Source organism: Pelophylax lessonae, assembly GCF_965119305.1.
Source record: "Pelophylax lessonae genome assembly, chromosome: 7".
Taxonomy (NCBI): Eukaryota; Metazoa; Chordata; class Amphibia; order Anura; family Ranidae; genus Pelophylax; species Pelophylax lessonae.
In genome coordinates this window covers 150,998,820-151,023,280 of record NC_138774.1, presented here as the reverse complement: position 1 = coordinate 151,023,280, position 24,461 = coordinate 150,998,820, and the positions used below count along the sequence as shown (strand labels likewise).

General features: G+C 45.5%; 1 protein-coding gene across 1 annotated transcript in view; it reads left to right on the top strand.

Moving 5' to 3' along the window:
- The window catches only part of LOC309559816 (UDP-N-acetylglucosamine transferase subunit ALG13-like), a gene marked incomplete at both ends in the record, with an annotated part of 487,662 nt that overhangs the window by 443,693 nt on the left and 19,508 nt on the right, over positions 1 to 24,461 (top strand). The window contains 2 exons of the mRNA XM_082263251.1: positions 1,828 to 1,868; positions 24,217 to 24,379. Of these exons, the coding sequence (XP_082119377.1) occupies positions 1,828 to 1,868; positions 24,217 to 24,379 (204 nt within the window). The remainder of the gene's footprint in view (positions 1 to 1,827; positions 1,869 to 24,216; positions 24,380 to 24,461) is intronic.

Here is a 24,461-nt window from a genome sequence, read left to right as displayed (position 1 = left end):
CCGCGAATGAGGAGACCGCAGAGTCACCATCTGGAGGGACGGGAGGAGCGAGTAGCTCCTGTTGGAATGCTGTAAAGCGATTGTCTTAAAGGAAAAGTGTGAGTGCAATTCCAATGTACTGTGTTATTGTCCTTTATTAAAGCATTATTGCCCAAGGTTGCATGCGCTTTTCTTTACAGATTTGAATTAAAGACCAGGTGTCTGCTTTGTCTGTGTTTTTTCAACATCCTTTAGCTACGCATTCTTTGATTCGCACTTTTACCCAGGGAGTTTGTCATGTGGCTCCTCCGATACAGTCCCCGTTACCTCCATGGGATCTTAACTTGGTACTGTCTGTTCTCCCTTTGAAAATTTAGGGAGATTCCTCTGCTTACACCATCACAGGAGGTAGTCTTTTTGGTGACTATTACCTCAGAGCCCGCAGAGTGTCTGAATTGGCTGTGCTGTCCTGATGCTCTCTTTCTCTGGTGGTCCACAGAGATTAAGTGGTACTTTGACCTAATCAGTTGTTTCTTACTAAGGTGGTTTCTGATTTCCATTGAATGAAGACATTGCATTCTTTGGCTGTGGTTCGGGAAATTAGGGTTTGCCTGGTGGTTACTGAGCCTTTCAGGAAATCAGACTTTTTGTTCTCAGGACCTCGAAAGGGATTGGCTGCGACCATATCCAGATGAATCAGGCAGACGATGGTACAGGCATATTCACTTAAGGGTCAGGTTCCACCTTTCCCTGTGAAGGCGCATTCTGTTAGGGCACTGATTGCCCCTTGGCCTTTTGCCTTCAGGTGCCAGTAATACAAGTTTGCAAGGCGGCAAGTTGGTTGTGCACATGTTCACTAAATTCTACAAAGTAGATGTGTTGGCATCCTCGGATGCTTCTTATGGCCGCAAGGTTTTGCAGGCTGCTGTTTAAAAGAGCAGTTTTTCTCTTTGAGGGTGTATGTTTCTAGTTGAGCTCCGTTTTACCTGATTGGCTACGTTTAGCCTTTGGGGAATTACTTTCTTTCTCTGCGTTGTTTTCCCACCCCTCATGCAAATACTGCTTTGGGACATCCCAATAGTTGAACGTTAGAGAACTGGATTTTTGACTTACCGTAAAATGCTTTTCTTTGAAGTTCATTGAACGATGCAGCACCACCCCTCTATTTCTGAGGGGGTTGGGGTTTTTTACTTCTGACACTGCTTGCAACAAAACTGAATCCTATAGCAGAGTGAGTGGGTGTGTGCCTTCAGGGACTGCCCCATAGGTGTGGTAAAAAACCTGCCTAGTGTTCTATTCCTGTAGGGGGCAGCATAACCCAATGGTTAAGAAGAATGTGGAGCTGCGTTTGTCAGTGAACTTCAGAGAAAAGGATTTTACGGTAAGTCAAAAATCCACAGTTTTTTTTCCTAAAAATTCTTAATGTTTTAGAAACAAGAAAAATTTTGTTAAAAGATTTTAAAAGAAAATTATATTTTAGAACTAACAGAGCAGCTAATATCTCTTGTGTTCGACTGCAATAGATGCATCATGCTGCATCTAGTACTAATATGAACTGCTACTCAATCATGTATTTCATTAAATAATCTGTGCTTGAACAGTGCCACAATTGGCTTTTACTTCAGAATTGAATTGGCGTTTTATCTTCCACAGATTTGATTAATTTAAGGAGATTAGTCGTTTAGCCACTTAACCCTCTTTAAGTTAAACCACATAATTTTGAGCTGTTGAGAGATTAATTTTATTTGAAGAAGCACTAAATGTAAAGCTACATTCTATAAAAATGTGTTTTCACACTTTAAGATTGTATATGTAAGATGTTTACACCTATTTTTTTTTGTCTGCCAGACACAAAAGTACTACAGTATTACTTTAACCTAGGATTACAAGTAAGTAAATGTTAGATCTGGAACAGAAGTGTACAGAGTGTAACTGGTTGGTTGAATTGTATTGCATGGTCTGTCTGCTTTTAAAGAACTGAGCAAATACTTATGCCTTAGTGGAAATAATTGAAAGGCTTGTTTACAGTGATGTTCAGCCCTGTACAGCATGAAGAGGCGTTCATTTTTTTTTCTCTATACTAGCGCATAGCTGCATGAAGGTTGTCAAATTAAGTCAGTGGCTCTCAACTCCTATCCTCAGGACCCACTAACAGGCCAGATTTTAGGTATTACCTTGGGGAGATGCAGTCTAGAATATTGCACTCACTGAGCAGCAAATAATATCACCTGTGATGTAATTCAGTTATCTTGAAAACCTGGCCTGTTAGTGGGTCCTGAGGACAGGAGTTGAGAACCACTGAATTAAGTGGATAGACATGCAGACTCCTCTACAGAGTTGGGTTTGACATGGTACACAGGGACAAGTGCATGGACCCTAACCTAGAACTTCTGTGTGGAACCATGCACCTTTTCCCCTGCGTACCTGTTAAACCCAACTATGCATGCAAGTTTGTACAGCCAATGCTTGTCCCTTCACTTGAATGGCCTGCCTGAATGCAGCTCAGCACTAGTACAGAAAAAAATAAAGCTCTACAACCTGTACAGAGCTGAGCGTCCATGTGAACATGCTAAAATTACTTTCTACACTTGTATAGTATAGCTACAGAAAAAGTTCAATACTTTAGCGATCGTGTATCCTAGTAGCACAGAAACTGACAAGAAAAAATAATGTATGGGGCTAAGAAGTTGAAAGTGATTAGAGGTTGCCTTGAGTTGCCATCATCCCTAATATATAACAGAGCAATTGGGTTGGTTCCTCGAACCAAAAAAGATGGGATTGTGTAGGCAAGGTATTTTCATAAAACAATAGAATTTATTGTACAAATTACAAAATTTGGAAATACTTTTTGACAAGTGCTATACAATTGTGACAAACTTTAGCGGCTGGGCCGCATGGTTCCATATTACTTTGTGCAGAAATGGTGATTCCCGATGTTTACTGTGGAGACATCCATGCTGAAAATTGCTGAGGATGTGAGTGAAACCAAGGGTTTCCGACACGTTTCGGCTATGTAAAAAGCCTTTTTCAAGGATATCACCAAAATTCTAAAAAGTTACACAAATAATGTGAAATAAGTGACACTAAAAAAAACTTGCAAACAGTTTTAAACATTTTTAGCTTCATAAACACTCTCCAGTGTACCTTGCTGTGCGTTGATGCTTGTAGTGGGAAGGCGGGGGGCGGGTTCGCCTACCTGCACCCCAGGTGCTGCAACAAGATCCTGGGTTTTGGCATGGGCCTAAAATACATAGACTTGGTTGGTGGGTGGCAGAGATATACATATACATATATATACATATATATATATAGTGCCTTGCGAAAGTATTCGGCCCCCTTGAACTTTGCGACCTTTTGCCACATTTCAGGCTTCAAAGATAAAGATATAAAACTGTAAATTTTTGTGAAGAATCAACAAGTGGGACACAATCATGAAGTGGAATGAAATTTATTGGATATTTCAAACTTTAACAAATAAAAAACTGAAAAATTGGGCGTGCAAAATTATTCAGCCCCTTTTACTTTCAGTGCAGCAAACTCTCTCCAGAGGTTTAGTGAGGATCTCTCAATGATCCAATGTTGACCTAAATGACTAATGATGATAAATAGAATCCACCTGTGTGTAATCAAGTCTCTGTATAAATGCACCTGCACTGTGATAGTCTCAGAGGTTCGTTTAAAGCGCAGAGAGCATCATGAAGAACAAAGAACCCACCAGGCAGGTCCGAGGTACTGTTGTGGAGAAGTTTAAAGCCGGATTTGGATACAAAAAGATTTCCCAAGCTTTAAACATCCCAAGGAGAACTGTGCAAGTGATAATATTGAAATGGAAGGAGTATCAGACCACGGCAAATCTACGAAGACCTGGCCGTTCCTCTAAACTTTCAGCTAATACAAGGAGAAGACTAATCAGAGATGCAGCCAAGAGGCCCATGATCACTCTGGATGAACTGCAGAGATCTACAGCTGAGGTGGGAGACTCTGTCCATAGGACAACAATCAGTCGTATACTGCACAAATCTGGCCTTTATGGAAGAGTGGCAAGAAGAAAGCCATTTCTTAAAGATATCCATAAAAAGTGTTGTTTAAAGTTTGCCACAAGCCACCTGGGAGACACACCAAACGTGGAAGAAGGTGCTCTGGTGAGATGCAACCAAAATCAAACTTTTTGGTAACAATGCAAAACGTTATGTTTGGTGTAAAAGCAACACAGCTCCTCACCCTGAACACACCATCCCCACGGTCAAACATGGTGGTGGCAGCATCATGATTTGGGCCTGCTTTTCTTCAGCAGGGACAGGGAAGATGGTTAAAATTGATGGGAAGATGGATGGAGCCAAATACAGGACCATTCTGGAAGAAAACCTGATGGAGTCTGCAAAAGACCTGAGACTGGGATGGAGACTTGTCTTCCAACAAGACAATGATCCAAAACATAAAGCAAAATCTAAAATGGAATGGTTCACAAATAAACATATCCAGGTGTTAGAATGGCCAAGTCAAAGTCCAGACCTGAATCCAATCGAGAATCTGTGGAAAGAACTGAGAACTGCTGTTCACAAACGCTCTCCATCCAACCTCACTGAGCTTGAGCTGTTTTGCAAGGAGGAATGGGAAAAAAATTTCAGTCTCTCGATGTGCAAAACTGATAGAGACATACCCCAAGCGACTTATAGCTGTAATCGCAGCAAAAGGTTGCGCTACAAATTATTAACTTAAGGGGGCTGAATAATTTTGCACGCCCAATTTTTCCGTTTTTTTATTTGTTAAAGTTTGAAATATCCAATAAATTTCGTTCCACTTCATGATTGTGTCCCACTTGTTGATTCACAAAAAATTACAGTTTTATATCTTTATGTTTGGAGCCTTAAATGAGGCAAAAGGTCGCAAAGTTCAAGGGGGCCGAATACTTTCGCAAGGCACTGTATGTGTACATATGTAGGTAAATTCTCCAGTGTGGGTGTATAGGGGCAGTAAGCAGCTACTTACTTATAACTTTCAATAAGGTACTCATGAGTGCCTGAGCTGGAGTTCCACCGTTGCCCTGAAGGGGAGGGGGAAGAGGAGTATCTAATTAGTATCAAGAGAGGGTTGTTGCTGCATAAGCTTTTGAGAAGCCTCAATGAGAGATGCTTAACTTGTCTTGCTAGGTAATAGGAGAACCTTGAGGGGGTACGAGATTGTGTGTCTCGATGACAGGGAAGAGGGAGGGTTTCTGGGTATAATTCTACCAAGCTCGTGCTAGCCTAAGAGGAATAGATGGGTAGTGTCAGTGGCCAGGTATTAAGTGGCCAACAGTTGATGTGCTGGCATGCAGGAACGCCATTCAGCTGCAGCACTGATCTGTTTGTTCTGAAGGCAGCAGGGTGTTGCTTTTTGAATAACTACATCAGTGATTGCATCTCTGCAGGAAGACCTTTCTCATCCACAGTTGAAAAAAAAAAAAACTATGCCTAAGCATGAGGGGCCTGGGGTGTTCAGTGGGCGGGACGCTCCTATATTTTTTCACTTTTTTTGGCAGAGCTTTGATTTGATATTTGATTGATTTTGATCGATTGATGTGAATGAAGGAATCGGTTAGGTTCTGTTTTTAGTTCTGCCCACTGTATGCCCAATGTTAGAAGTGGGTGGATGCAGGATGGTATATTATAATGGTGGGCGTATCTGGCATAATTTCTTCATCCACATTGATCCACAGGCTGCCAAACATTATATTTATGCTCAACAAAGACCAGCAACGTACCGGGATGATGCCAGTTGCAGGCATTATCCCAGTATTCTTTTTCTCAGCCGGCTAATTGGACACTGGCTTCCTTTTACAAGCAGAAGGGGGGGGAGGGGGCATACTTAATTAAAACACCCCCATCCCTCTGTGCTCACGCATAAAGGCGAAAGCACGCATCAGTTCCATGTTGGTATGTACAGTCCCTTGAAAAAGTTATCGTACCCCTTGCAATTTTCCACATTTTGTCATGTTACAACCAAAAATGTTAATTTATTGGGATTTTATGTGATAGACCAATACAAAATGGCCCATTGTGAAGTGGAAGGAAAAGATTTGTTTTTTTTTTTCCCAAACATTTTGCTTTTGAAAAATCGCTGCGCAGATACTGAGACAAATAATAAATTGCAACACCACCATTTTATCTTCCACGACCTCAGTTTTAAAAAAAATATAATAAAGGCTTGGTCTTCAAGTGGTTAGAAAATTGCGCAGTGTGTGTCAGAGGCCTCTAATGTTGGGCAATAAATTCCAGGACAGTTCACACACCCCCCAAATTACTCCCTTTTCGAAAGTACACACTAAGGAATTTGCTGAGAGGCATGTTGTCCATGGAAGATTTTGTTTGCCACAAGTTTTTTTGAATTGTTTTTTATTTTCTGAGTTGTCACTTTAATGAGATATTTCTCACATGCCATGGGGATATGTGGAATAACTCCCCAAAACACATTCTGCTACTTCTCCCAAGTGTGAGGATACCACAATGTGAGGAATTTTTGGTAGCCTAGCAACTTAAGCCGGCCCCCAAGACCTCTTTTTGGAGAGTGGACACTCCAAGATATTTGCGAAGAGGTTTGGCTAGTATTTTGAAGATCTCATTTGTTACCACAAGTTTTTGGAATATAAAGAAGGAAAATATAAGGTGAGGGAGGGCATTCATTGCGCTACCTACACCTATGGGGCAGTGGCAGACCTATAGGAAAGTAGCTCATTAAAAATGTATTTAAAATATTTATTTGATTGGTTAGGAAATTTTATAGGCAGGACTAAAGGTTTTTCTTTAGTTCAATGCATTTATAAACTGCTTGCTGCGCCACTGGATCTACAGACGCCGGCGGGGACAGTAAGAAGAATTGTCCCACCCTCCCTCCCATGTCGCGGTCCTTTATTGTGCATATCTTGGATGTATTTTTTGTTAAAGTTATTTATTAGCTTGAGCTGTTTAGCTAAGCTAAAGTATGTGTATAAGTATTTATACTTACGTTGCTGGTTTATATCAATGCTAATAAAGGGCCGTGGCCATTTCAAATCCATAATTTTTGGTGTTATTATTTCTTTATTTAAAGTTAAGTTAAGTGATTTCCTTGGGTGTTCTGCCTACTGTACCATGAAAATTTTTTTTTTTTTACTTTTTTCATTTTTTTTAAAACCTTGTGACAAACAAATTGCAGGGTTCGTACGGTCATTAAAAACCTGGAAATGTTATTGAATTTTAAGATGACACTTTCCAGGCCTGGAAAGGTCATGGAAAAGTACGATTTTAGAAATGTTTTGGAAAAGTCATGGAAATCTGGGGAGGAGCGGGGGGGGAGCGGCGGGGGGAGCGGATGCTTAAAACTTTATTATTGCAAATGTATAATTTTATTTTATGCTTTTGCACATTGATTTCCGGGTCCGCAGCAGCCGAGGAGTAGATCATGCACCAAGCACCAATCGCTGGCAGCGGGGAGGGCCGGGCCGCGGTTTGCCTGGATGTGACTGGCTAGCAGCAGCAAACCAATCACAGGCGGCGGAAGCGTCACTGGAGGGCGTGCCGCATGAACGTGATGATGACGCGGAAGGGGGCGGTAACCGTTTCAGTTACCGCACCCCTGCGTCATCACGTTCATGCGGCCGGCCCGCTCTCCAGTGACGCTCCGCTGCCTGTGATTGGTTTGCTGCTGCTGGCCAGTCACATCCAGGCAAACCGCGGCCCGGCCCTCCCCGCTGCCTGTCATTGGTGCACGATCATTTCCTCGGCTGCTGCTGGCCAGTGACCGACCGTAGGGCAAACTGCGAGCACCTACTGTACCAGTCCTACGGGAATGTTAAAAATAAATGTAAATAAATAATTAAGCATCCAATCCTGAGTCGCCTTCGTTTCTGTGAGAACTCTTTTCTGCCTCATGGGACTGTTACTAACAGTTAGGTTCGGCCTAAGAATAGTAAGGGCCGCATTTTGTCCAGCTGCACCTTCATGACTCACTGCCACCTGAACAGCTTTATTTGGGCAAGCAGGAGCACCACTGTTCTTTCTCCCAAAAGTAAGTGCCGCATTTGTGCACCATCAGATCTGTGCCATCCATACCAGTCCGCCTGCACCTCATGACACTGTCGCTTGGGCCTAAAAGATTGCTGTGCTGCATTTTGTGCATCTGACTGTCTGTGCCAGCCATACCAGTCCGCCTGCACCTCATGACTGTCGCTTGGGCCTAAAAAGATTACTGTGCTGCATTTTGTGCATCTCACTGTCTGTGCCATCCATACCAGTCCTCCTGCACCTTATGACTGTCGCTTGGACCTAAAAAGATTACTGTGCTGCATTTTGTGCATCTGACTGTCTGTGCCATCCATACCAGTCCGCCTGCACCTCATGACTGTCGCTTGGGCCTAAAAAGATTACTGTGCTGCATTTTGTGCATCTCACTGTCTGTGCCATCCATACCAGTCCGCCTGCACCTTATAATGACTGTCGCTTGGGCCTAAAAAGATTACTGTGCTGCATTTTGTGCATCTCACTGTCTGTGCCATCCATACCAGTCCGCCTGCACCTCATGACTGTCGCTTGGGCCTAAAAAGATTACTGTGCTGCATTTTGTGCATCTCACTGTCTGTGCCATCCATACCAGTCCGCCTGCACCTCATGACTGTCGCTTGGGCCTAAAAAGATTACTGTGCTGCATTTTGTGCATCTCACTGTCTGTGCCATCCATACCAGTCCGCCTGCACCTTATGACTGTTGCTTGGGCCTAAAAAAAATAAAGTGCTGCATTTTGTGCCATCCATACCAGTCCGTTCACAGTTACAGCAATGCCAGGGAAATGCAGCTTTAAAAATGTATGGCTTCATGACGAAAAGTATGAGAGGTGGCTGGAGAAAGATTAGGACCCGGGACGTGTTAAATGTACAGTGTGTCGTAAAACATTTGACATTTCGAACATGGGAGAGGCAGCGCTGTCTAGCCACGCTAAAGGTGCAAAGCACCAGTCTGCAGCTGCGTGCTCGACAGCTTCCAATCCGATCGCTGGCTTTTTCACCCGTGCGCCTGAAGTGACACCGGCTCCCAGCTGCGGCAGCGGTGCTTCCACCTCATCCTCTGTAAAACAAGGGACCATTTTGAGTCACGCTGTATCCAGAAACGAAACTCTAACAGCAGAGGTACTGTGGGCTCTAAAGGTGGTTAATTCACACTATTCATACAAGTCTTGTGAAGACACAGGTCAGCTTTTCCAGACTATGTTCCCAGACAGCAAGATAGCGGCCAGCTTTGCATGCGGCGAACGTATGTGCTCATATTTATGAACTTTTGGACTGGCTCCTTTTTTTAAGAAACTGACTTTGACAGATGTATCGAAGCAAAGCGTCTATGTTATGCTCTTTGATGAAAGTCTCAATCACTATTTACAGTCTAAACAGTTAGACGTGCATGTCAGGCTGTGGAACGGTTCCGAGGTGAAAACGAAATACATCGGCTCAGAGTTCATGGGCCATTCATCAGCTCAAGACATTGCTGAAAAAATGAATAACTTGCTCTCAGAGATCGGAATCAAGAATCTTGTCCAGATCTCAATGGATGGACCGCACGTCAACTGGAAAGTATTCAAAATACTCCAGAAGCAAGTGCAGGAAGATGCTGGAAAGTCCCTAATTAACATTGGTTCATGCGGGTTGCACATACTGCACAATGCGTTCAGAGATGGATGTAAAGCCACCGGATGGGAAGTTGAACACGGGCTCTCTAGCTTGTATTGGCTGTTCCATGATTGCCCTGCACGTCACGAGGATTTTATGACAGCAACCGGTTGTAAAACTCCCATGCTTAAATTTTGTAAGCACCGGTGGATTGAGAATGTCAATGTTTCAGAAAGAGGATTACAACTCTGGCCACACGTCAAACAATACATTGAGATGGTAGAGCGAGGGAAATTACCCAATCCAAAAATAAAGTCATTTGAAGAGGTGAAGATGCGCTGTGCTGATCCTCTCTTCCCAGTGAAAGTGGGAATATTCAACAGCATTGCAAGAGAAGTCGACCCATTCCTCACTATGTATCAGTCTGACCAACCAATGCTGCCGTTTCTCTCCGGTGATATGTACAAACTGATTAAAGGTAAGGATAAACATAAATTCTGTTTTTGCTAATAATGTTTATTAATATGATATACACTGCAGTGCATTACAATTTGGCTTGTAAATTAGCAAAAAACACTTAATTTTACTTTTTCATAGGCATCATGAGACGATTTCTAAAGGAAAAGCATCTGGAAGAGGCCACATCCACTCTAAAGCTCCTCCATGTCCCTTATCAAGACAGCAGTCTGCACAAGGACTGTTCAAAGATTGACATTGGGTTTGCAGCAGAAACCACCCTGACCCAACTCAAGTCTTCCAAAAAAATTTCAGATAGGCAAAACCTAGAGATTAAGATGGACTGCAAGAAATTTTTGATCACACTCCTGGACAAGTTGCTGAAAAAGGCTCCAGTGCATCACATGTTGGTGAGAAGCATGCAGTGCCTTGACCCGAGACGCATGGCTGGAAGTAATAAGGAACTCTGCGTAACGCAAATGAGAAGGATGTTGCACATACTTGTTGAGGCTAAACATGTAAATGAGGCAGTGTGCGACGATATCCTTAGGGAGTTTCGAGAGTTTTGTGATTTGGCTGCTCTTCAGGTGAAGTTCAGGGAATTTGACCCTAAAACTGATCGAGTGGACACCCTGCTCTATGAGACAATGGGAACAAAACCATCACTTTCCAGAGTGTGGAATGTGGTGAAGCTTCTTCTTGTGTTATCACGTGGTCAGGCAAGCGTCGAAAGAGGTTTTTCAATCAACAAAGAATTGATAGTTGAGAATCAGAGCGAAAGATCTCTGGTGGCTCAGAGGCTCATTGTTGACCATGTCAGATCTGTAGGGGGCATAACCAAGGTAGAAATCACAAAGGAGCTGCTCCTTTCAGCTGCAGGAGCCAGGCAGAAGTACCATGGGTACCTGGATGAAGAAAAAAGAAAGAAAGAACAAGCTGTTTACTTAAAGAGGAAGGCTTTCACAGATGAGCTGGAAGATTTGAAAAAAAAGAGGGCTAGGATGGAGGCGGACATTTGTGCTCTCGAGAAATCAGCGGATGAATTTGCTGAAAAGGCTGAATCTTCAGGCAATCTGACCTTTATCAGCAAATCCAACAGTTTCCGCCGTACTGCAAAAGAAAAGAAAGATTCTCTGCTGAAAATTGAAAAACAGATTGATGAGAAGCTTTCAGAAATGAAAAATTAAATGTTGTTGATTGTTTTTTGGCAATGTTTAAGTTAACTTGTGACTGTTATCGGGTCAATTTATTGCACTTTAAGTTCAGAACAGTGTTGCTGGACACTTTTATTTTTTAGTTGCTTCCCCTTGATTTATGTTATATCTCCTGTGGATTATGTTAATCCATTTCTAAGCGGTTCTCAGGGTTTGTTATGAAACGTCGTTACTGTGCAAGCGTTATTTAAATAAATATTTCATATTCCACTGTACACTACAAAGCTTGTCATTTATATTAGTAAAAATATGCTGGGTGTGACATAGATTTTATTCTTATTTAACACGTATACATAGACATTTCATGAAACATTAGGTCATGAATATTTACGTGAAGTCATGGAAAAGTCATGGAATTTCATTGGTGAAAATGTGTATGAACCCTGAAATTGGATCTGCAAAATACTTACTATGTCTCTTATCAAACTCCTGGGATTGTTTACTTTTCAGAAAGAGGTCATTTTGGGGGGGGGGGGGGGTTGTTTGGAATATCCTGGCATTTCAGGGCCTCTGAAACTGTGATAGGTAGTCAGGAAATTAAGTGAGGGAAATGTGCCCTTTGAAAGCCTTAAGGTAGTCATTGGTTTTCAGCACCCGTTTGCAGCTAGGTTCCCAAAAATTCTCACCTGTGGTACCCCCAAACTCTGAGAAGTAGCAGAATGTGTTTTGGGGTGTAATTTCATGTATACCTATGGTGTGAGAAATATCTCCTTTAACTGACATATAAAAAAATATTGTACATTTTCAAAAACTTGTGGCAAAAAATAAAATCTTCCATGGACTCCACATGCTTCTTAGGAAATACCTTGGGGGGCATTACTTTGGGGGTGTTTTGTACTGCCCTGGCATTATAGCACCTTTAGGAAATGTGAGGCAGCCAGAAAATAAAAGCTGCATAAATTCCAGTATACTGTACAATATAAACAGTAGTTTGTAGACACTATAATTTTACACAAACCAATTAATGTACACTCCTTGGGATTTTGTTTTTACCAGACATGTAGCAGAATACATTTGGCCTCCATTTATGGCAAAATTAGATTTTTTTTTTTTACGATCTTTTTTATAACATAAGGTAGAAAATATAATTTTCTCTTTCGTTCACTGACGGACGCAGCTCCATGTCTTCTAGACCCCTGGGCTTATGCTGCTCTCTCTTCAGGAGTAGGACTAGGCGGAAACAATTTTGGCTACATCACTTCCTGCTATAGGACTTCAGTTTTTTTTCTGCCTAGTCAGGAGTAAGAACCTGGCTTCCTGCTGGCATTTTTTTCCTTTTTAAATATAATTTTTTTCTTTCTCTTTGTTATTTTCTGTTCCTGTGGAAACTACAATCAAAAGCTGGACTGGGCGACTCACTGGATATCCTAGATCCTTATGGTCTTCCCAGTCTGGCCTGCGAGCATGACCCAACTATTCACTCCATGCTGGGTTGGCCTGACATAGCTCCACTGGACGGGTGCTGAAACAACTCACAAGGTCTCATAGCCCTGGTCACAACAGCAGTAACGATCAGAGTTGCAGCGTACCTTTGGCTGCAGCACTCACATTCCAAGATGGTGTGTTGGACTGCCAGGAGTGGTGCCTGCCTAATGCCAAGGTGTGGTGAGTAATGTCCCCCCTATTTTCTCCAAGAATTGCTAAGGTGGTCGTAGGCCCTCCCTGAGGGTGGTACCATAGGCCCCCCGTGTCCTTCCTCCCCTCATGTTTTTCCCCTCCTTTCCCTAGCGGGGTTCCCCCCGCAGTGGTCGTCCTTACCTGTCCCCTACTCTATTCCCCTTTTGGGGTGTTCGGGCGTTTTTTTGTGGTGGAGGAGGCTGAATTGGTGTTGGGCCATAGGGCAGTGGTATTGTGCCACTGGTGGTCCCCTTTTAGGGGTGCCTGCATTCGTAGTCCACCAGGGGGGAGCCCCCAGGGCCCCCCCATTAGTACAATTACTTCCCTGGAGTTTGCATGGTGCCGCAATTTTGCCATGGATGCTTTTCTCTGTCTTCCGCAGCCATGTTTTTGGTTTCCCTGTATAATCAATAGCGGCGGCCATTTTCTTGTAGACTGGTGTGGTGATGTGCAACGGGGGCCTCTGGTGTCGGCTCTTCCTCTTTGATCAGTCTAGCAGGCTGTTTGGCGCTCTCCAGCTCTGGGGTGGTGAGTCTCTGTGGGTATACAATCCTTCCTCTGGTATATACAGCGCTGCGGGCAAGCTGCTACTTGTGGTGTTCCAAGCAGTGCGCTGGGGGGGTTAAAATTTATTTTTTTTCATTTTTGTGCACAGTGCGGCTCCGATTTAACCATTGAGCCCCTGGAATGTGTATCACCACCTGACCCACTCCTTGAATCCGCGGGACCCTCTGGGTCTGTCTGTCCTGGTGGCCATAACGGTGGCCCTGGAGTTACCTGTGTCAAAGGTTGATACTGCCCTGCAAAGGGGACCAAGCAAGAAGCGCCCCCCGCCTTCACCTGTATCCTCTGACTATTTAGAGTATGATTTGGATTTGGCAGACGCGAGTCAGCCCACTGGGTCTGCGTCCACCCACCCTAAGTGCTCGAATAGTGAGGATAAATACTCTGCAGCCGCGCATGAAAAAGCGCTGGTGGAGGCATTGATTGTGTCAACGTGGGAAACTTTAAAGTTGGATGATTCAGCGATGCAGGAGCAGTTTGGCACCCGCAGATCTTCCAAGCTGACTAAGGTGTTCCCCTTTCCAGCCTATTTTGACGAGATTGTCACTAACCAGTGGGGTTCCCCCGAAATGCATGGTTGGAATACTTAAGCGTTTCGCTAGGAGATATCCCCTTGAGGAGTCTCTCCTGAAGAAACTGACAGTTCCACTGTCGGTGGACTCTCAGGTTTCCAGGCTAAATAAGGCCACACTTTTGCCGGTGGAGGATTCTCCGTCCTTCAAGGATCCTGTGGACAAGAGAGCTGAGGCTTTGGTTCATTACCTTTTCACCATGGTAGGTTTAATGCTGAGGCTGGGTAGTGTTTGCTATCACCTTGGTATCCCAGACCTTAATGGAATGGGCTAAAGTTTTACGCTAGGATCTGGAAGGGGGGTCAACACCCTCCTGAGCTGGCGGATCAGTTTATTCTGGGGCTACAGTACATCTGTGATGCATCTTTGGATGTGGCCCCTTTTGCTGGTGGGGTATCTGACGGCGGTGATTCTTTGGCGCATGGTTTGGTTGAAGTACTGGTCGGCTGACCAGGCTTCTAAAAAGGTGCTGACTGATCTACCTTTTGTAGGTAACCGTTTGATCTCTTCCATAGAGGCACTGAACATTCAGTACCTTACAGGAGGTAAGAGTACTTTACTTCCACAGGTGGCCAAGGGCATGGAACCTTGTCGTAAACGTGGTCCTTTTTTCTCGGCTCATAAGCGGCCCTTTCATTTGTCTGGATCGCATGAAAAGGGTTTGAGATCCACCCGTATCTTCGTGGGAGGCTCAGAGACCCAGGAATGGTAAGTCAAGAGCGGGCGCTGCTGGTTCTGCAGCCAAGCCTTTTCCAACATGAAGGGGCACCCTCACCCGTGTCTGGGGTGGGGGGGGGGCATTTTTGCTTCTTTCCGGACCCATGGACCTTGCTCATTCAGGACAAATGGGTCCATGAGTTGGTTCAGTTACAAGGTCGCGTTTTGGTCCTTGCCTCCAGCAAGGTTCTTTCCTGCCAACTTACACCTGTCTCACGTTCGGCTGCAGGGCCTCTATGGGGAAGTGCAGGACGGGGTGGTGTCTTGGTAGTGTACTCGGCCCAAGGTGTTTGGACTCGAGAGGAGTCCAGTCTGCCGATCATCATATTGGAGACGGGATTATCTGCAGGGATGCCCTGTGTGAGAGTACAATCGGACAATGCTACGCCTGTGGCATATGTCAATCAAGGGGGCACAAGGTGTGCCCTGAGGTGGGCGGAACTATATGTTCCGACCCTCTCTGCTGTGCATATATTCCAGGGGTAGAGAATTGACAAGCTGACTATCTGTCAGCAGACGTTGGATCCGGGAGAATGGTCTCCCCACCCAGGGGTGTTTCATCAACTGTGCCTTTGGTGGGGGACCCCCAATGTGGATCTGTTGGCCTCCTGTCTCAATAGAAATGTGCAGAGGCTTGTGTCAAGGTCTCGGGATCCTCTGGCCAATGCCGCAGATGCCCTGGTGGCCCCTTGGAGTCAGTATCGTCTGATCTACGCTTTTCCTCCAATACAACTTCTGTCAAGACTGCTATGTAGAATCGAGGTAGAAGGGTTTCCAGTCATTCTGGTGGCACGGTCTTGTTATGCAGGCCTGATAAGGCTGGTAGCAGACGTCCCTTGCAAGACTTCCTCTCAGAGAAGATCTGTCTCAGCGACCATTCTTCCATCCTGCTTTACAGTCTCTGGCTTTATCAGCCTGGCTATTGAAAGCCAGGTGCTGAAGGACACAGGGCTGTCAGAGTCAGTGATTCCTACACCGTTGAAATCTAGGAAATCTAGTTCCAGGAAGGTTTACCATAGGATTTGGAAGGCGTACATTACTTGGTGTGAGTCTCAGGAAGGGGGTGTGGGGGTGTAGGTCAGTGTTTGGCTCTGGGCACCATCTAGGGCCAGATTTCCACTTAAGCCATATTTTTACAAAACCATGGGTGGCGAAGTCCTCTGTTCACACTTTTGTGCAGGGAGTTCGCCATCTTGCTCCTCCGATGCGATTCCCTGGTAACTTAGTGGGATCTCTATTTGGTACTGTCGGTATGTCAAAAGCCTCCTTTTGAAAACATTTGTGAACTTCCTTTGCTCACTGTCGCAGAAGGTAGCCTTTTTGGTTGCTATTACTTGTCGGAGTTGGCTGCATTTTCCTGGCAGGTCATCTTACCTGGTGGTTCACAGGGACAAAGTGGTGTTACAACCCTGTTGGGCGTTCCTTCCTAAGGTTGTCTCAGGGTTTCCTTTGAATGAAGATATTGTGTTGCTGTCCTTATGTCCTAAGCCGAAACATCCTAAAGAAATTCCTTGGATGTAGTCAGGGCTAATGGGGTGTACTTGGTGACAACGGAGTCAATTCAGAAATCCGATTCTTTGTTTTTACCGATGGATCTCGTAAGGGGCAGGCCGCATCTGCTGTGACCATTTCCAGATGGATCAGGCAGACGGTGGTGCAGGTCTATTCTATTAAGGGTCAGGTTCTTCCTTTCCCTGTCAAGGCGCATTCTACAAGGGCGCTTAGTGCCTCCTGGGCCTTCTGTCATCAGGCATCAGTGGTTCAGGTGTGCAAGGCGACTATGTGATTGTCTGTACACACATTCACAAAGTTTTATAAAGTGGATGTACTTTCATCTTCGGATGATGCTTTTGGCCGCAAAGTTTTGCAGGCTGCGGTTTGAGGCTCCTGCCCTTTGAGGGTGTATTTTTTTTCCTGGTGGTGAGCTCCAGTTGTTCCTGATTGAACTCCTTTTTTTACCTGGTTGGCTATGTTTAGTCTTGTTAAAAATTGGATGTATTGCTGTGTTTTCCCACCCCTCCTGTTGATACTGCTTTGGGACATCCCAAGGGTCTAGAAGACATGGAGCTATGTCAGTCAGTGAACAAAGAAGAAAACTGGATTTTTGTCTTACCATAAAATCCTTTTCTCTGGGGTTCACTGACACACAGCACCCGCCCCTTCTGTTGGGGTTGAGTTATGTATTCTTCTGACACTCCTTGTAACAAACTGAAGTCCTATAGCAGGAAGTGATGGTAAATCCCTCTGGGATTTAGGGGGCATAACCAAAATGGTTTTCGCCTAGTCCTGCTCCTGAAGAGAGAGCAGCATAAACCCAAGGGTCTAGAAGACATGGAGCTGTCTGTCAGTGAACCTCAGAGAAAAGGATTTCTCTGTCGCTCATTGACAGACGTAGTCCTCTTTGATTCTCATCAATAGGGTTATGCTGCCCTCTACAGGAGTAGGACTAGGCAGAAAGAAAAACGTTCTGGCTCCACCTTAGGGGCAGTCCCAGAGGGTATATCCTCTCTCTCTCTGCTACAGGATGTTCGTTTTTTTCTGTCTAGTCAGGAGTAAGGACCTAAGTTCCTTGCTGGGATCTTTTGGTCCTGGCAAGATTTTTTAGAAAAAAAAAAAAATTTTTTTTTTTTTTAGGTAGTTTCTCCAGTTTTTTCCTGTGAGATCTTCAAGCAAATTACGCCGGATCTGGGCGACGGGCTGGATGTTGAGATCCAGTGGTCACCCCAGCCGGCCTACGAGCGCGCGCAGACCATAGCACCACGCTTGGTCGGCCGCAACACATTCAAGTATGCGGGACCGGGCGACGGGCTGGATGTTGAGATCCAGTGGTCACCTCGGTTCAGCCTACGAGCGCATGCAGACCATAGCTCCGCGCTGGGTCGGCCGCGACATAGTCCCATTGGAGGGACTGACCTTGCGAGTTAAACGTCTCGCTTGGACGCCAGGAACCAGAGAGTCAAGGCGTCCGGATTGGTCGACAGCCCCCCACTTCGGTGGAGAGGGTACTGTGAAGAGAGGGTGCCTGTCAGTCCGGTATGGTGAGTAAATGTTTCCCTTTCCTCCCTGTGAGGCGTTTTGGGATACGGGCCCCTCTATGCATGGTCGGATCCTTTCTGACACTAAAGTCCCCCTTGTAACCTATGATAAGTTCACATATCCTCAGTGATAATGTGCTCAGTTTGGGCAGCGGACTTGGTTTGGGAGCTAACATTTTAAGCCAGCAGGCTTGGTTTGCAAACTGACTTCAGTACTATAGCATACATAGGAGGTATAGCCTACCTTGACTGTAGTGGATCGTCAGACTCCCGCAGGCCGACAGGCCGCCATTAGCTTGGAGCATGTAGGCTGCTGTGCTGAGAACGCTACATCGGCAGTCCGCCGCCATTTTGCTGTAGACCAGGTCCACACAAGCCGCCCGCAGGTCACGCCGGCTGCCATTTTTTTGGAGCCTATTGTCTCCTGCATGGGGGCGGCCATGTTTGAGGTGCCCAGCTAACCTCGAGGAGCAGCTGGGAACGCCGGAAGGCGTACACAGGGGGCGGAGCCACTTCCTTTTACCCGGGAAACCTAGCACAGGACTTCCCAGTCTGCACAAGACAAACGCTGACTGCAGTTGATAGGAAAACTTCTCTGCATCGGGTGGTGAGCCTTTGGGGTCTCTCTTTCTCTCTCGTTGGGGGTCAAAAAGCAGGTACACTGGGGGGCGCTATTGCGCTGGTGGGATACAGATAAAAAAAAAAGAAAGTTTTATTTTTTAAAAAATTTTTCTGGCAAGTATCCTGGATTAACATGGACCCTGCCACACATGTATCTCCACCTGATCCCCTCGAGGTGGCTGCAGGACCCTCCAGCACCCCGCTTACTATTGAGTCATTGTCAGCAGTTATGGAAACCTTTGTATCCCGGATGGAAGTGGCTTGTCAGGGACAGGGTGCAAGGAAGCGACCCCCCGCCTACCCCCATTTCATCTGAAACTTCAGATTCAGAGTCTGAGCCTGTTCCTGCAGTTGCAGGTACCTCATCTGGGATTTGTGTCTCGGGTACTGTCTCTTCAGACAGTGAGGAGGATGTTTCGGCATCAGCCATAGCCCGAGAGGAAGCGTTGGTAAACGCACTAATTGTATCTGTCCGAGAAACCTTAAGATTACAGGTTACACCGTCGGAAGTAGCTGAGACTGAAATTCCCTTTGGTACTAAAAAACGCACCAAAATGGCGAAAGTATTTCCATTGCCCAAATGTTTCGGTAATCCGATCAAGGAAGAATGGAGTCAGCCAAAACGCACCCCTGCTATTTCCAAACGCATTATTAGGAAGCCCTCCTTAAGAAATGGACAGTACCACCGGTGGTGGATTCACCAATTTCTAGATTAAATAAAGCTACGGTCATTCCATTGGAAGACGCTCCGTCTTTTAAGGATCCGGTGGATCGCAAGATAGAAGCTATGTCTCGCGCCATTTTTTCCTTGATTGGATCAGCTTTCAGACCAATAATTGCTATTGGGCTGGTTTCGCAAACTGTAACTGAAGGGACCAAGTGGTTACGCCGGGACTTAGAAGATGTCCCTCAGGCGGTATCAGATTTGTTGGAACAGATGATACAAGGGTTACAGTTTGTTTGTGACGCGGCGTTAGACGCCACTCCATTGTTGGCGCGAGCATCAGTTTCAGCAGTGGTCCTCAGGCGTACACTGTGGCTAAAATGTTGGTCAGCTGACCAAGGTTCCAAAAAAGCATTGGCTAATCTCCCTTTTCTAGGAGAGCGTCTATTCGGAGCCAACTTAGATGAGATCATCAAGGATCTCACTGGTGGAAAGAGCACTTTTTTACCACAAAGTACTAAGGGTAAAGGACCTCGTCAAAGACGGGGGCCTTCTTTCTCCGCTCATAAGAAATGTTTTCGTCCCACGGGTGAAAAAACAAAGTCCTCCAAAGCTCCTTCGGGAGGTTTCAGGGGACGCTGGTCGGGCAAGCAAAAGTCCGATTCTTCCAGACCTGAAGATAAGACTACTAAAGCCTGAAGGTGCGCCCCCCACCCATAACTGGGGTGGGGGGACGTCTTCGCCGGTTCCCGGATCCATGGCTTTCCAGAATCCCGGACAAATGGGTTTGCGAAGTCATAAGGTCAGGGTACAAGATCGAGTTTCGATCTCTTCCACCGGTGCGATTCCTCCCTTCCAATATCCGACTATCCCCGGATCGCCTAGTAGCTTTGCGGGGGGCGGTCACGGATTTACTGCAACAAGGAGTGGTGGTCCACGTTCCTTGGGCAGAACGTTTTCAAGGTTTTTATTCAAACCTATTTACAATACCCAGGAAAGAGGGCAAGGTGCGTCCAATTCTGGACTTAAGGGCACTCAATTCTTTTGTCAACATAAGAAAATTCAGGATGGAGTCCATTCGCACAGTAGCGGCCTCCCTGCATCAGGGGGATTTCCTAGCGTCCATAGACATCAAGGATGCCTATCTTCACATTCCCATTTACGCAGGACATCAGCGGTTTCTACGTTTCTCCGTAGAAGAGAACCATTATCAGTTTGCGGCGTTACCTTTCGGTCTCGCCACGGCTCCTCGGGTCTTCACGAAGGTGTTGGCCCCAATGTTGGCACTGCTGCGTCAACGAGGCATATCGATTCTAGGTTACCTAGACGATCTTCTGCTTCATGCAGAGTCTCCGCAGACCCTGTTACAAAACCTAGAGATTACTATGATCTCTTTACAGGAATTCGGGTGGCTGGTGAACCGGCTAAAGTCATTTCTGGTCCCCACCAGGAGGCTCGAATATCTGGGTCTAATTCTAGACACATCCAGGGCAAGAGTATTTCTTCCGGCAGGGAAACTCCGGAAGATTCAATCAGCAATTCAGTTGTTACTATCCAACAGCTGGCCTTCTCTTCGGACTTGCATGAGGGTTCTGGGGTTGATGGTGGCTTCCTTCGAAGCAGTACCATTTGCCCAGTCCCATACCCGAATCCTTCAGGAAGAGATTCTTCTCAAATGGAATCGGAATCCGGAATCCCTGGACAATCGGATCCGATTGAGCGAACAGACCAGGGAGTCTCTGGTCTGGTGGCTTCGATCTCCGATGCTCAGCCAGGGGAAGTCATTTCTGCCAATATATTGGACGATTGTGACCACGGATGCCAGTCTATCCAGATGGGGAGGAATTCTCGGTCGATTATCCGCCCAGGGACTTTGGTCCCCGGAAGAATCCAGGTTACCGATAAATGTATTGGAACTGAGAGCGATCAGAACTTGTTTGATTCACTGGACCGAGCAACTCCAGGGCAGCCCGGTTCGGATCCAGTCGGACAACGCCACGGCCGTGGCTTATGTCAATCGCCAAGGGGGCACCAAGAGTGTCCGGGCGGCCAGGGAAGTGGCTTGCATTCTTCGCTGGGCGGAACGGTTTGTTCCAGCTCTCTCCGCGGTGTTCATTCCGGGGGTGGAGAATTGGCAGGCAGATTATCTCAGCCGTCAGATTCTGGATCGGGGAATGGTCCCTCCATCCAGAAGTTTTCCACCAATTGTGCCTACGTTGGGGCACCCCGGATGTGGATCTGTTGGCATCTCGATTCAACAGGAAAGTGCGGAGATTTGTGGCTCGCTCCCGCGATCCTCTAGCAGAGACCGCAGACGCACTGGTCGCCCCGTGGGGGCAATACCAGCTAATGTATGCCTTCCCTCCTCTCAAGTTACTGCCAAGACTTCTTCGCAGGATAGAGGGGGAAGGAATTCCAGTAATACTGGTAGCTCCGGACTGGCCTCGTCGAGCCTGGTACGCCGACTTGGTCAGACTGGTTGCGGACGTCCCGTGGCGACTTCCTCTCAGGGAAGACCTACTGTCTCAGGGACCGATCTTCCATCCTGCTTTACGATTGCTGGCTTTAACGGCCTGGCTATTGAGACCCAGGTGCTGAAGGACAAGGGATTGTCAGCTTCAGTTATTCCTACTCTAGTTAAAGCAAGGAAAGCGACTTCCAGAAAGATTTATCATCGCACATGGAAGTCCTACATTGCATGGTGTGAACCCCTGGGGTTCCACCCACATTCCTATTCGGTTAATCGAATATTGGCTTTTCTGCAACAAGGAGGTGAGCAGAAACTGGCCTTGAGCACTATCAAGGGTCAGGTTTCAGCATTAGCTATCTTCTTTCAGAAACCTTTGGCTACTCATTCCTTGGTGCGGAATTTCATCCAGGGGGTGCGACATCTGGCTCCGCCAATGCGCGCACCTTTACCGCCCTGGGATCTTAATCTAGTATTGTCGGTTCTTCAGAAACCTCCCTTTGAAGATATTAGGGAGATTCCTTTACCTACGTTGTCCCAGAAGGTGGCCTTCTTGGTGGCTATCACTTCTGCACGCAGGGTGTCAGAACTGGCTGCATTATCTTGTCGTTCCCCATATCTGGTGGTTCTACGTCCGAATCCATCCTTCCTACCTAAAGTGGTTTCAGAATTTCATCTGAATGAGGAAATTGTATTAACTTCCCTGTGTCCTAAGCCCAGCCATCATCGGGAGTTTGCTTTACACTCCTTGGATGTGGTTCGGGCGATCAGGGATCAGGGTATACTTGAAAACGACGGACTCGTTTCGCAAGACGGATTCACTTTTTGTGGTCCCGGATGGGCCCAAAAAGGAGTTGCCTGCATCTGCCGCGACTATTTCCAAATGGATCAGACAGACGGCGGTACAGGCTTATTCTATTAAGGGTCGGGAGCCCCCGTTCCCTGTTAAGGCGCATTCCACTCGGGCGCTTAGTGCGTCATGGGCCTTTCGCCATCAGGCGTCAGTGGTCCAGGTGTGCAGGGCGGCTACCTGGTCGTCGGTGCATACCTTTACAAAACATTATAAAGTTGATGTAATGGCATCGTCTGATGCCTCGTTTGGCCGCAAGGTTTTGCCGGCCGCAATTTGAGGAGACCGGTGGTCTACCTCGAGGGTTTTTTTCCGTTGGAATTTTATTTGAGTCTCATCCCTTTTTGTCTGATGAGCCTTTAAACTTCTAGTTGGCACCGGTTGGGCCTTCTAGATTGGATTTTGAATTCTGTCAATCCCACCCCTCATTTGTGGCACTGCTTTGGGACGTCCCTATTGATGAGAATCAAAGAGGACTACGTCTGTCAATGAGCGACAGAGAAAATTGGATTTTTGTAAGATCTTACCATAAAATCCTTTTCTCTTAGCTCATTGACAGACGTAGTACCCGCCCCTCTATCATTGAGTTGGATTGGGTTAAATTCTCTGACACTGCTTTGTGACATAACTAACATCCTGTAGCAGAGAGAGAGAGGATATACCCTCTGGGACTGCCCCTAAGGTGGAGCCAGAACGTTTTTCTTTCTGCCTAGTCCTACTCCTGTAGAGGGCAGCATAACCCTATTGATGAGAATCAAAGAGGACTACGTCTGTCAATGAGCTAAGAGAAAAGGATTTTACGGTAAGATCTTACAAAAATCCAATTTTTACAGTAAGACAAAAATCCAGTTTCTTTCAAAAATGTAGTATTTTCCTTTATATCCCAAAAATAAAAGATTAGTGGTGATCAAATACCACCAAGCTAAATCTCTATTTGTGTGAAACAACATAATGCTGAACCCAAACATTATTTATTTATATCACCAACACTGAGCAATGGCCAGTTAAAATAGCTCAGTGCTAGATAGCAAAAAATGACCTGTCGTGAAGGGAGTAAAACCTTCTGGAGCAGAAGTGCCTAAAGGTAAACTTACCCTTTAAACAGTTTTTGTATATTAGCAATTTTACATTGGCATGATGCTCAGGAATATACTGTAGGTTTTGCATAAATTGTATGTATTGTTTTATTAATAATGGTAGTTTTTTTACTTTTCTGCCTTGGAAAATTCTTAGAACTAGATGTAATGGAAACAATGTTTACTGGTCGTTTTTTTTTTTTTTTATACAGCAAGTTTTTCTTTTTATGTCTTCACTGCCATATTTGTAATAATTATATTTTTGGGCCCCAGTTTGTGTACATTTTTTTAATTTGGATCGTCGGATTAAAATGTGTAAGAACCCCTGAACTACATGACAGCCACAAAGCTATCATTTTCATTAGACACAAATGGCTTCTCTTTATCGGCTCTTTGCCTTGGCTGCAGTAAACAGATCTGAAGAAGAGGAGAGTTAAGAGGAAACACACACCCCCATTGTGAATTGTAGGGAGTTTTTAAAAGTATTCTGACTGCATGTGCTGTATTAATTGAAAAAGAGAGAGAAAGTTCTGCTGTGACCTCCTTCCATGCTATGATCTCAAAGTGTACACATGGTGGAGGCTAACTGTGCTGATAATTTATTAAAAGATGCAGCAAGAAGGCTTTTTGGGGGAGGGGGAAGGGGAGATGTAGACATTAACTGGAGTTGCACTGACCAGGTAACAAGGGGGGGGGGGGGGTTTCTTCCAGATGAAAACATATTTCAAGACTTTTATATAACCACACATCTTGCTCGCTTTTTCTTTCTAGTGTTATCATCAGAGCTTTTGGCATTCCATGGTCTATGTGCAGCCTGTCCAAACTCCACCACACATTGAGCCATATCAGAGCTTTCCAGAACCTGTTCCTGTAGTTGACCAATCTGTGATAACAGTGTGCAATGAAAACAGGCCACAGACACTGGAATCGGGTGGTATGTAAAATTTTAAGCATCACCATATTTTTTTGGTTTAATTTGGAAGTAAGGTTGGGTTATGAGCCCTGAGACCCTATAA